The sequence below is a fragment of the Oryx dammah genome, unplaced genomic scaffold, assembly GCF_014754425.2.
Source record: "Oryx dammah isolate SB20612 unplaced genomic scaffold, SCBI_Odam_1.1 HiC_scaffold_10, whole genome shotgun sequence".
Taxonomy (NCBI): Eukaryota; Metazoa; Chordata; class Mammalia; order Artiodactyla; family Bovidae; genus Oryx; species Oryx dammah.
The window spans coordinates 63,597,668-63,610,217 of record NW_024070194.1 but is presented as its reverse complement, the minus strand read 5'-3'; the positions used below and the strand labels follow the sequence as shown (position 1 = coordinate 63,610,217).

The window sequence follows — 12,550 nt, the reverse complement described above, 5'->3', positions numbered from 1 at the left end:
CAAAGGTAACTAGGCAGGAACTAGCTGACGGGTGATTCCACCCATTAAAGTGAAGAGTTGGATAAAGGGATTCAGTGTTGAGTGGAAAGGACTGTTCTTGTTTGGACTTGGGACATTTGAGGTGAGGATGGGATACTGAAAAGTTCTGCTGCAGTTAGAAACGGGGGTGAGGGGACACTGAGGTGGGAAGATGGACCCCCTCCTTAAGCATTCATTTCAAAGGCTCCCCTCAAACACCCTGGGGTAGGGGGACCCTCCTACCTCTTCAAGCTGCCTCAAGCACTTTCTTTCTCTTCATCTCCTCATCATCTTTTTGCTTTCGTTTTGCCAACTTTGCTGCTGTTGGAATGACTGATTTCCACAATTGCAGCCCTCCATTAACTGAACCTCCAGTCAGTTAATGGGCTGTACTTGATCTAAGAATAACTTCCGAATACCAACAGGACGGTAAATATGTTGACTTTACACTCGGAAGAACTCAGAAAGGATGAAATGACGGTTCTTATTGAAGATTTTTAAATTGGACTGTTGAGTGTAGGGTGGGCAGTGCAGAAAGAGAAGGGGGGGAGCTTTGGTTTCATATCAGATGGTCTAGGCATTTACAAATGTACATGAATGGGGACAGTCCCTGTTTTTACTCAATAAGGTGGATTCTCTTTCTCAGCATAGAGACTTCAAATCACGTTACGTTTGTCTGTTCCATTCTCCGCCTAGATTATCCTTGCTCTGGAATGCTGGGCATGGTGTCAGGCCTTATTTCCGACTCCCAGATCACAGCGTCCAATCAAGGGGACAGGAACTGGATGCCTGAAAACATCCGCCTGGTGACCAGCCGCTCGGGCTGGGCACTGCCCCCGGCCCCCCACCCGTATGTGAATGAGTGGCTGCAGGTGGACCTCGCTGAGGAGAAGATTGTGCGGGGAGTCATCATTCAGGGGGGCAAGCACCGGGAGAACAAGGTGTTCATGAGGAAATTCAAGATCGGGTACAGCAACAACGGCTCGGACTGGAAGATGATCATGGATGACAGCAAGCGCAAGGCCAAGGTGAGCCCTGGGCGGGGGCGGCGCCAGGAAGGGCTCGGGGGTGCTCCCTGGCGGCCTTGACTTGAATCAAGGACCCTGGCCTCTTCCTGCGGAAGCATCTCTCTCATTTCCTGAAAGCCGTGGGATCTGCGGGGGCGAGGAATGGAGTCTGTAAGATGCCAGGGGAGACAGGAATGGGATGCAAAAAGCTCTGCTGAGCATCTCATCGCTGGTCACCTTTCCTTCCTTCAGGAAACAGCAGGTGACTCAAGGCTCGGGGAGCGGGAGGCTGTGAGGGTGTGGCCAGGGACATGGGCACCGGGTAACCTGGTAGGAACACGCACTCCCTCCAAAGGTCCTTGGATCGTCTCTGGAGAGCCCCAGCTGCCAGCCCCCTTCTACCACGGATCCCTTGTTACATGTGTTTTTAAAATTGTTTTATTGAATGAAAGAGTCTTTCATTTCTATACTGTTGTACAATTTTCTAAAGTTCCATAGAAGTGAAAGTGAAGTCGCTCAGTTGTGTCTGACTCTTCGAGACCCCATGGACTGTAGCCTACCAGGCCCCCCGGTCCGTGGAATTTTGCAGGCAAGAGTACTGGAGTGGGTTGCCATTTCCTTCTCCGGGGGAATCTTCCCGACCCAGGGATTGAACCCGGATCTCCCACACTGCAGGCAGCCGCTTTACCGACTGAGCCACCAGGGAAGCCCATAACTGGGCTGAAATCCACATAACAGAATTCCCATCATAACCTTTTTTTAAGTGTACCCGTTCAGTAGTGTTAAGTACATTCACATTGTTGTGCAAACCCATCTCCGAAACTTCTTCCAAAACTGAAATTCCCTCACCGTTAAACAATAATTTTCCAGCCCCTGACAACCACCATTTCAATTTCTGTTTCTATGAATTTGACTGGAGAAGGCAATGGCACCCCCCTCCAGTACTCTTGCCTGGAAAATCCCAGTATTCAGAAGTTATTCTTAGATCAAGTACAGCCCATTAACTGACTGGAGGTTCAGTTAATGGAGGGCTGCAATTGTGGAAATCAGTCATTCCAACAGCAGCAAAGTTGGCAAAACGAAAGCAAAAAGATGATGAGGAGATGAAGAGAAAGAAAGTGCTTGAGGCAGCTTGAAGAGGTAGGAGGGTCCCCCTACCCCAGGGTGTTTGAGGGGAGCCTTTGAAATGAATGCCTGGTGGGCTGCAGTCCATGAGGTGTGGAAGAGTCATGCCTGAGCGACTTCACTTTCACTTTTCACTTTCTCGCTCTGGAGAAGGAATTGGCAGCCCACTCCCGTGTTCTTGCCTGAGAATCCTGGGGATGGGGGAGCCTGGTGGGCTGCTGTCTATGGGGTCGCACAGAGTTGGACACGACTGAAGTGACTTAGCAGCAGCAGCAGAAGCCTGTTAGTGGCAGCATACAAAATTTAGTCTCTGTGATGGGCTTGTTTTACTTGACATGATGTCCTCAAGGTTCAGCCAGTGTTGTAGTGTGGATCAGAATTTCATTTCTGTTTAAAGCTGAATAATATTCTATCGCATATACAGGCCACATGTTGGGTATTTGTCCATTCATTGATGAACACTTTCATTGCTTCTAACACTTGGCTATCATGAATAATGCTTAAGTCTATTTTCTGTACATTGGAACCTTTTAAAAAGCAGCTGGCCTTTGATGATCTAGTGAAAAAAGATATATTCCAACCTTCCCCAGAACATGTGGTATAATTTTTCTTTTTTAACACAGCAAGTATCCTTTAGTGATAATGGTTTTCTGGGGCTCATGGTTACATGTATTTGCATTTCATGGGCACAGAACACCAACCTGGAAAGGATACCCCAAGTATGCTGGGTGACCTGGAAACTGATTTCAGATTAAATAAGGAAGTTATTTTCAGAAATCAGCTAAATTTCAGATTAACTGATTTCAGATTGAAATAAGGAAGAGTCCTCAGAAATTCAGTTCTGTATGCAGAACTCTATGTGAGTATTGTATTCAGCTAATGATACTTCTCATCACCAGCCCAGTTGGCCTTTCTGTCCCAGCCTCTTCACCCCTGCTTTGCTGAGGATCTACTCCTTTTGTGAAAAGATTTGGGGACTGGGAGAGAATGGGACTGTGGGCTTATGGCTGAACACAGTCACCACAGTCACCCGGGCCAAAGGCTTTGCAGGCGGGAAGCAAAGCCGGGCCACGCAGCCAGCTCCCACTCTGCCCAGATGTGGGGGCTCCGCAGAGGCTGTCCCCACATGTTGTGCTCTGCTCCAGCGGGCAGAGCACCGAGAGGGATGCTGCTGCTCAGGAACGTAAGAATTCCTCTCCCACCTCACCCCTAGTTAACTTGGGGTTTCTAAAACATTTCCAGTGTTTCTTTTAATCCATGTGCAGCTACTTTCTTTGGTGTCCCTTTCATTTTCCTCTTTTATATCTGCCGCTCTTGTTTTGGTGGAAGAAAAAGTAAAATAAACATCAGAAACTGGAGTTCCCCTAAGAGCCAGTCTTTTCGGAGGAGTCATGAGCCCTGTGGCTTTAGCAGCAAGTGTGAAAATGCTGCAGATCAACAAGTTGCCACAGTCACATGGCAGTGTGTACTGTTGTGATGTGTTCTTCAGCACAAGGGTTCTAAGAGGGAAGGAAAACAGGTCACTATATGCTCCGGGTGGGATGCACCCTGTGCTCACTCGCCTGTTATCCACTCATCTGAGGTCAAGTCTAAAGCTGTCACTCCCTTGGAGGGCATCACGTATGGCCTTCCCAAGAAGCCAGCAGCACCCAGCTTTCACCTGTAACAAAGAAACTCTGTTCAAGATTGGTTGAATGTGTCAGATCTTATTCCTAAAATATGATTTTACCCATCATTATCATGTTCCTATGTGTTTAAGCCATGTGCTACGTGCCAAGTCACTTCAGTTGTGTCTGACTCTTTGCAACCCTATGCACTGTAGCCTGCCAGACTCCTCTGTCCATGGGATTCTCCGAGCAAGAATACTGGAGTGGGTTGCCATGCCCGTCTCCAGGGGATCTTCCCAACCCAGGGATAAACCTGTGTCTCTTACATCTCCTGCACTGGCAGGCAAGTTCTTTACCACTAGTGCCACTTGGGAAGCCCCTTATTTAAACCATAAAAGCTTCTAAATCATTGGCAGGGCATCTAATAAGTGATTCCTAACATGTCCTTCCCCTGGAATAAAATCTTCAAGATGAAAAAGGACACTGGTTAAATCATCCATTTAGGAGCAGTGTGTATTTATAGTAACTTTGCACAAAGATAGTTAAAACAGACTATATTTGAACTTGCAAGTAAAGGTTACCTGTTTAGGATGCCAAGTATACTTTATGTAATGGTAAAGTGAGCAGTCTGTTCTATGATATGAAACAGCACCTTGATAGAGTTGGAATCCTTTATGCCCTCTCCTTATTTCCTACACCTAAACAGTACATAAAGGACAAGGTACATCAGAGTCTTTGAATCAACTAGTCTTTCCAGGAGCAAATATATCTAAACACTCTAAGCCCTCTTCTTCTAAAGCATGATTAGTAAAAGGACAGAAAGACATGTTATAAACAGTGTTATGTGGTAAACAATGTTATGTTAGCAAACTTAGCCCAGTTCCATGTGACCCTTCCTTGCTAATATTCTTCCCAGCTCATCACTGACGACCTTTGTAATGTATTTACATGAAAAGTAGGAGAAGAAGCTGGGAGTCCATAGATATAAGTGCTTTTCTCCTAGGAATGTTGGAGCTATGTTAATGTAGATAGAACTTGCCTGTGTAGTAACGCTGTTTTCATTATAATTAGTGTCTTACTGACAACACTTAATTGGGCCTGACAATGATATCCGTCAGATTCTCAATTACTGGCAGCAAGAGCAGTTCTGTCAAGAAGGCAAGGGCCCCCAGTAGTGAATTTACTCTTGAAAATGATAGAAAGAACTTTAATTGAGAAAAGCAGATAGGTATGAGCCCTGTACTTCTAGATTCCTAGAGGATTTTCTGAGCTTGAAAAGGCCAATTAATCTACTTCTAGATGGCTCAGTGGTAAAGAATCAGCCTGCCAATGCAGGAGACATAAGAGGTGTGGGTTCAATCTCTGGGTTGGGAAGATCCCCTGGAGGAGGGCATGGCAACCCACTCCAGTATTCTGGAGAATCCCATGGATAGAGGTGCCTGGCGGGGTGCAGTCCATGGGGTCACAAAGAGTCATATATGACTGAGTGACTGAACACACACACACAGTAATAGAACCTACCTCTCGAAATTGTCTTGAGGATTACGTTGAGTTAATACGTTTTAAGCCTGTAGAACAATGCCTTGCATCAGTAAGCATCACATGGTGCTCAGTATGTAAAACGACAGTCCCAGTGACAAGGCAATTTGGTTTTTCTAATCCCTTCCCCTCTTCCCATTCTGGACAGAGTTAGGAAGGATACTGGGATAGGAGGATACAGAGAGGCTTATCCATTTCTTGAAAAAGAAAACAAGCCTAGCCATTGCTCCATTTTCTGATGATTCCACTCAAGGGCTTCCCATCAGTTTAAAAAGGGGAGCAGAATAATCCAGCAGCAGCAGGGCAATAACGACTGGTCTCCTGAACATGTCACAGTGATGTCGAGTTAGGAATGCACTTCACTCACTGCAGGGCAACCAGGCCTCCGAACGTCATTTAGTGAGCAGGACCCCGTAACTTTCCTGAGATGAGAAGTTCTTTTATCTACAGATGTCTCCACTGGTGGGACTTCGTAAGTCAATAGCAGTTCCAGGGGACTGGAATCACCCAAGTTCTTGGTAACACAGCACTTGCACCATGTGAAATTTACCATCTCCTCTAAGAAAGGAATTTCTTGAGCTGCTTTTTTTTTTTTTAAAACTTACTTACTTATTTACTTTTGGCTGTGCTGTGTCTTCATTGCTGCATGGGTTTTATCTCTAGTTGCAGAGAGTGGGGACGACTCTCTAGTTGCCATGCATGGGCTTCTCATTGCAGTGGCTTCTCTTGCGGGCTTCCTTGGTGGCTTAGACGGTAAAGCGTCTGCCTGCAGTGAGGGAGACCCAGGTTCGATCCCTGGATTGGGAAGATCTCCTGGAGAAGGAAATGGCAACCCACTCTAGTATCCTTGCCTGGAAAATTCCATGGACAGAGGAGCCTGGCAGGCTACACAGTCCATGGGTCGCAAAGAGTTGGACACAACTGAGCGACTTCACTATATTCGCTTTCTCTTGTTGCGGACCATGGGCTCTAGGGCATGTGGGCTCAGTGATGGCAGCTCCCAGGTTCTAGAGCACAGGCTCAATAATTGTAGCACAGGCTTCATGGTTCCACAGCATATGGGATCTTCCCAGACCAAGGATCGAACCCGTGTTCCCTGCGTTGGCAGGCGGATTCTTTACCACTGAGCTACTAGAGAAGCCCCCTTACACTTCTTGAGGACGGAGTTTTAGCAAAACCAGGACCCGCTCATCCAAGAGAATGTAAGAGGAGCTGTTATTGGAAACACAGTCTCGATTATAAGCTCTGAGAAGAGGCAGGCTCCTTTCCTGAGTTTTCTTCCTCCACCTCAAGGAAATGGTGAAACTGTCACTTCTTCCAGGCACATCAGCCTATCATTTAAAAATGTGTCTCATTAAATCCTTAGCTTCTGGACTAGCCTCAGTGCGGCCTCCAGAGTTTCTGAGAAGGACATCTGTCACTTCCTAGAGAAGGTTTAATTGTTTTTTTCCATTCTCATGTAGGAATGTCAGCCTTCCGTGAACTGGTAGAATGAGGCCCATTTTTCTGCCCTGTTAAAGAGTCCTCAAGGAGAGACTCTTCTGCCAAAAGGGAGGTTTGTTAATACCTGCTGGTTCTCGTTCTTCATAGTCTTTTGAAGGCAACAACAACTATGATACACCTGAGCTGCGGACCTTTCCACCCCTTTCCACACGGTTCATCAGGATCTACCCCGAGAGAGCCACTCACGGTGGACTGGGGCTGCGAATGGAGCTGCTGGGCTGTGAGGTGGAAGGTAAGCCCGCTCTGCTTCCCTAGATGCTTTCTGTCCTTTTTCACGTGCTTATGGCCCTGACGGTGCTGCTGCAGATTGCCACCTTTCCCCTAAATGATCCTGCGTCTCCTGTGCCTGCCTGTGCACAGGGCGCATCACCTGGTGAGCGGCATGAAGCAGTGCTTCTTCTGCACCTTGCTTTTGTGGGGGTTGTTTGCATAACACTCCTCAGATCCTGGGTGGAGGGGTGTTCTCTGATCTGTTTTTAAAAAATGATGTGTTTTGAAATTCACATAACAAAATTCACCATTATAAACAAGTCTGGCATTTGTACATAGTCATAGTTAACAGGTGCTTATGCAATCAGCCTTTGTCTAGTTACAAAAGATTTCAGTGGGTTCAAAATGAAAGCCCCTCTAGCAGCTCAAGCAGACCCTCTCCATCCCCATTCTACCTCAACCCCTGGCAACCACGGATTCCTTGACCTTCTTAGAGTTCTTCAGAGGCCTGTGTCTGGTCCAAGTTTCCGTCTGCAGTGCTGACTACCATCACATACTAGCAGGAAGCAGCATTTGACAGACCAAAAACATTGAGACATTGTTGTGGATAAATTTCTCAGACTGCTGCAGAGAAACCCAAACTTTACATCACATAATGTATGTAATGCACAATGGGGTCTGTTTAAAGATACAACTGCATAAACTTAGGTTATCATAGGAAGGTCAGGGACAAATTCAGTTCTCACATTGACCCCAGAACTGCACTTTGCTCTGCGTTTTTTTTAAATCACATAATGAATGAGATGAATGTTTAAAAAAATCATATGATGGTTGCTCAGTGTACTATTTAATGCTTTTGTGCACTGGAATTCCCATCTGCCTTCGATTTGGGCATAAATGAGTAACCTTATACCAACATTTTCATCCCCATAAAGGTCTTCCTCTAGGTTAGTGCAAAGAATGGCTATTGTTGGTACCCAGATGTTAATCCACTGAGCATATGCTCAAAGTTGTTTGGAAGGATGCTTTTTAAATATCACCTTCTTGGGATTTCAGAATTATTTGTGTTTCAAGCTACCCAAATATAATTACATTCCTGAGCACATTAAATATCATAAAACATTTCTTAGGCACTAAAGAATCTTAAGCTATAAATCACCATCCTAGTAAATAATTCATAGCTGCTTTCCTATGTGTTTATTTAAAAGCAGGCCATTATCTCCCATTCTTTACTGGGTAGCTGTTTCCATATCTGTGGCTATGTCCCAGGACCCCTGAGTTATCCCATCACTGTCAACCCAGACCGTGAATGACAGTATTCCAGGACATTGGCAAAGACACCTAGGAAAAAAGAGGGTGGGGGCAGACTGAACCCCCTGCAGACACATGGGTTCAGTGTGCTGAGCAGTGTGGTCACCTGGAAAAGGGCCTCTGCTGCTCTGATGCAGGACTTTAGCCTGGATTCTGGGAAGCAACACTGATTTAGGAGGTGGAATGAATGGATGGTTGAAAAGACTGGGCCTGGTGGCAGTTGGCCAGTGTCAACTCTGTGCTGAGGTCGTGATGGTGGTGAAGGGATTGACTGCAGATGTTCACAGGCACTCAGCAAAGTGGGGAAGTTGCCCCGAGCCACATGAGGAACCAGCACCCAGGGAAAGAACTGTCCAAGCTTTTTAACACAGTTGGTGAAAGGGAGTGTTTTTCTTCTTCCTTAAAATGATTAGCAGGCCCTTATTAAACATCAACTTTGTACCTTGTTCTACAGGAAATGCCTAAAGGGATAGGAAAAAAGGATGGGGTACAACCCAGCCATCTCTGGGGCCTCTAGCTTATTTGGGGCTAGGACTTGTATTTAAGAAACAATTCGAGGACCACAGAAGATAAAATATTTTCAAGTAGTAGAATTGGGACAACAAAATGCCTCACTTTGGGGGTTTCCCTGGTGGTTCAGTGGTTAAGACTGCATTTCCACTGCAGGGGGCATGAGTTCAATCCTTGGTCAGAGAACTAAGATCCCATATGCTTATCCCCACACTGAAAAAAAAAAAAAAAAAGAAATATAATTTAAAAAAATTTTTGGAGAATCACATTTTACTTTTTAAAGTTTAATCCAGGTAGTATCCTGGGCCATGTCCAATGTAAAACTCCTTTATAAATACCACAAGGAATGTGGAAAAACCAGCAAGATGAATAGAGTTTAAAAGTGGCACAAAACCAACAGCAAAGGTAGCTTAGCAAAGGCAAGCATCAAGATTGCTGAAGAGGGTGCTATTGATTCACTGTTAGCAATGACCAGAACCCTACACAGTTTACAAAGTCCAGTTTGTAGCCTAAACAGTGTGGACATTACCTATATGTGGTGATTTCCTAGCAATTATTGGTGTGTGTCACGGGCAGTTGAGGACCTCGAAACTAGCTATGTTTCTCCATTTGTTATAACTCTGCTCAGTCCTTCTGTACAATGAAAAACTGTGTCAAATTTTTATTGAGAAAGCAGCAGTTACCAGCACATCCCAACTGGCCAGAAGCTATTAGAGAACAGACCCCTGCCTCCCCCCCTGACTCCCAGCATCTTGTCTGGTTCTCAGACATCAAGAGAACTGTCCATTATCTCAAGTCTTGTAAAGTGAAACGTAATGCCAAAAACTGTAAAATATTAAACAGATTGCAAAAATGAGGAACAGGCTGAAAAAAAAATAGATGGAACTAAATGTAAAGAACTTCAAAAGCAGTCTTTGATTAATGCTGGCTACTTTTCAACTACAAACTCAGAGCTATGGGAATACCTGTCGGCAGCGGAATGTGGTCCCCCAGGAGTTAAGGTAACATGACCCCTGGGAGCTCCCAGACACCTGCTCTGGAGGGAGCACTCACAAGCCCAGGCGCTTACTTAGAGGGAAATGGAGTCACTGTGAAAAAAATAAATAAGAACAATATTGTACTAAAAGTGAACGCTGAGACTCCCTTTTAGGAAAAAAATTACAAGATAAACTGAGTAAATATCAAGAATATAAAAGAATTCATGACAATTGATTCCTCAAGCACCTTGAAAATGAAAGGAAAAACAGTTCAAGCAAAACCTCTATCCTCAAAATTCTCAACTCTAGGGTCATGAATAAATAACCAGTGAGAATTCAGGAACTTTTCAGAAAAAGTATGTTTATGTAGATAACAACTTGTGAAATGAGAAGGCAGCCAAGTCTACCAAGGAGATAGGAATCAAATACCAAAACAGAGCAGTCCCCAGTGCCTTCTGCAAAATCCAGGTATCTTCCACTCCTGAAAGAGAGGCAGGCACACCACCCTCCTCGTCTTCCTGTGGCAGATTAAAGTTTTCTGCAAAAGCATTAGCAAAGTCAACAACCGGGGGGCTGGAGAATACATTTCAGAGGTGTAAGAAAATAATCCTTGGATCTTGTTTCAGCACCCACAGCTGGGCCGACCACTCCCAACGGGAACCTGGTAGATGAATGTGATGACGACCAGGCCAACTGCCACAGCGGAACAGGTGATGACTTCCAGCTCACAGGTGCAGAAACCATCTTCATCCCATTGCTGTGCATCTCAGTTCATGTTGTAGTTGAGACCCGCTTATTAACGCCTCTGAGTGTGTGTGTGTGCATGTGTGTGTGTGTGTGTGTGTGAAAATCCTCGTGGCACTAGGCATCAGGGTGGAGGAAACTTTGCCAGAACACGTGCATCTTCATCTCATGTCATCGCACAAACAAATTGTTCTTCCAAGTCACAGCCATCCGGAACAGTAATTTTAGCCATTTCAGAGTCAAGGGCTGGGATTGTCTTCATTGAATGAATAAGAATGTCTCCATGGCTAACTGTATCTGAGGTTGGGCTTCCCTGGTGGCTCAATGGTAAAGAATCTACGTGCCAATGCAGGAGACCTGGGATCAATCCCTGGGTCAGGAAGATCCCCTAGAGGAGGGCATGGCAGCCCACTCCAGTGTTCTTGCCTGGGAAATCCCATGGACAGGGAGCCTGGCAGGCTATAGTCCATGGGGTTGCAAAAGAGTTGGACACAACTTAGCGACTAAACAATAACAAACAACAATATGTAACATAAATTGATTCTCATCTTTAACTCTCACCCCCAACCCCAGTAACACATGCTCCACACACTTGAGAACATTTAATTTCAAACAGGAATCAACATGTTTGAGTGGATCCTTCAACTAATTGATGAAATTAGACTTAAATTTGAACTGCAGCTTTTAAGTTAGAATCTGTGAATCATTTTACATTAAAATTTAGAAAGTCACAATTCGTTGCTATTTCACATCACCACTAACAGATATATCAGGGATGGCATGTACTCTGTGCCTCACTGACTCATTAGAGGATGACTCCATAATATTCTGAAATCCTAAAAGCTAGAAAGTGACCTTCTCTTCCACTTGGACTGGCAGAGGAAACATTAAGCAGATGGGGAAGTCGGACTCCACCATTTGGAAATTGGCCAAAGTCCTAGAATTTTCACCCTATTGTTGCCAAAGGTGCTCTGGGACCTTTACTGCTACCCAGGTCAAAACGCAGTTTCTTACAGCATCTGACTCTCATTTTACATTAAACAGCAGCCCTTGGGTGCAGTCTGTGTTTTTACCCAGATGGGACTCTAGAGAGCCCACATAATTCATTTCCATGGGCGAAACTGTAGTTGTTCCCATGTAACTTCATAATAGTGCCATGTTAGTGGCTGATGCATTAATGTAAAATCTGGAGGGACCCCCATTTCCAATTACTTCAGAACCTCTCCTCTGAAAGAGCAAGATTGCTCTGGTACTCTGAGATGGAATAAAGGTAAAATCTAGCTGAGAAGTTTAGTACCATGAACTGAGTTTACATTTAAATCCCTCCTCCTAAGGCTCTCTCCCTCCAAATTTCCAGAATAATCGCTTACAGTCAAATGGCCAATAAATATTACATGGCTATGGGCTTTTGAAAATAAATCTTGTGTTTAAGTAGCCACAAGCCACAAAAAAAAAAAAATCTAATAAGACAGAGGCCTTTTCTTTGTAAGATGTCAAGCTCCAGCTGAAAACTATACAGCTAATACGAAAAACAAGAGTACTAGCCTGTGAAGCAGGTCCTACAGAACCTTCCCAAGGTTGCCTGTAAACACTCTCTGCAAACCTTAGGCTTTTTGCAAACCTAGTCACACATCCCATCTGTAGTGAAAATCCTCATAAAAAGGAATGGATACAGTCATCAGAGACTCTTCTGTTCAATTACCCTCTGGAGAAGAGGTTCTTTCCTTTATAAACCCTAAAGTGGTCAGTTAATATTGATTAGAGTCAAAGCCTCAGATTTACTCCTCGCGTCAGAACAACCAACCTTCTCATTTTTGCATTGCTTCATGACTGAATCAATTGAAACCTAAGCCTCTGAATGAAATAGGGCAAGTCTGTTAGCCTCGAGCAAATTGTGAATGGCACCAAGTTGCAAACCGCAGAAAATGGGTCATTTCCAGTGGAAACACTGACAGTCCTTTAAAAGTACAAGGTGATCATTTATTTACAGTGTATAAAC

The 12,550-nt window shown here is 44.8% G+C and overlaps 1 protein-coding gene across 5 annotated transcripts in view; it reads left to right on the top strand.

Moving 5' to 3' along the window:
- NRP1 (neuropilin 1) overlaps positions 1-12,550 on the top strand; it is a 152,801-nt gene that overhangs the window by 119,207 nt on the left and 21,044 nt on the right. For 3 of the 5 annotated variants that reach the window (XM_040248375.1, XM_040248373.1, XM_040248376.1), the window contains 3 exons: positions 715-1,046; positions 6,887-7,031; positions 10,434-10,538. In XM_040248375.1, the coding sequence (XP_040104309.1) occupies positions 715-1,046; positions 6,887-7,031; positions 10,434-10,538 (582 nt within the window). The remainder of the gene's footprint in view (positions 1-714; positions 1,047-6,886; positions 7,032-10,433; positions 10,539-12,550) is intronic. The other 2 variants (XM_040248377.1, XM_040248378.1) reach the window with 1 other exon arrangement.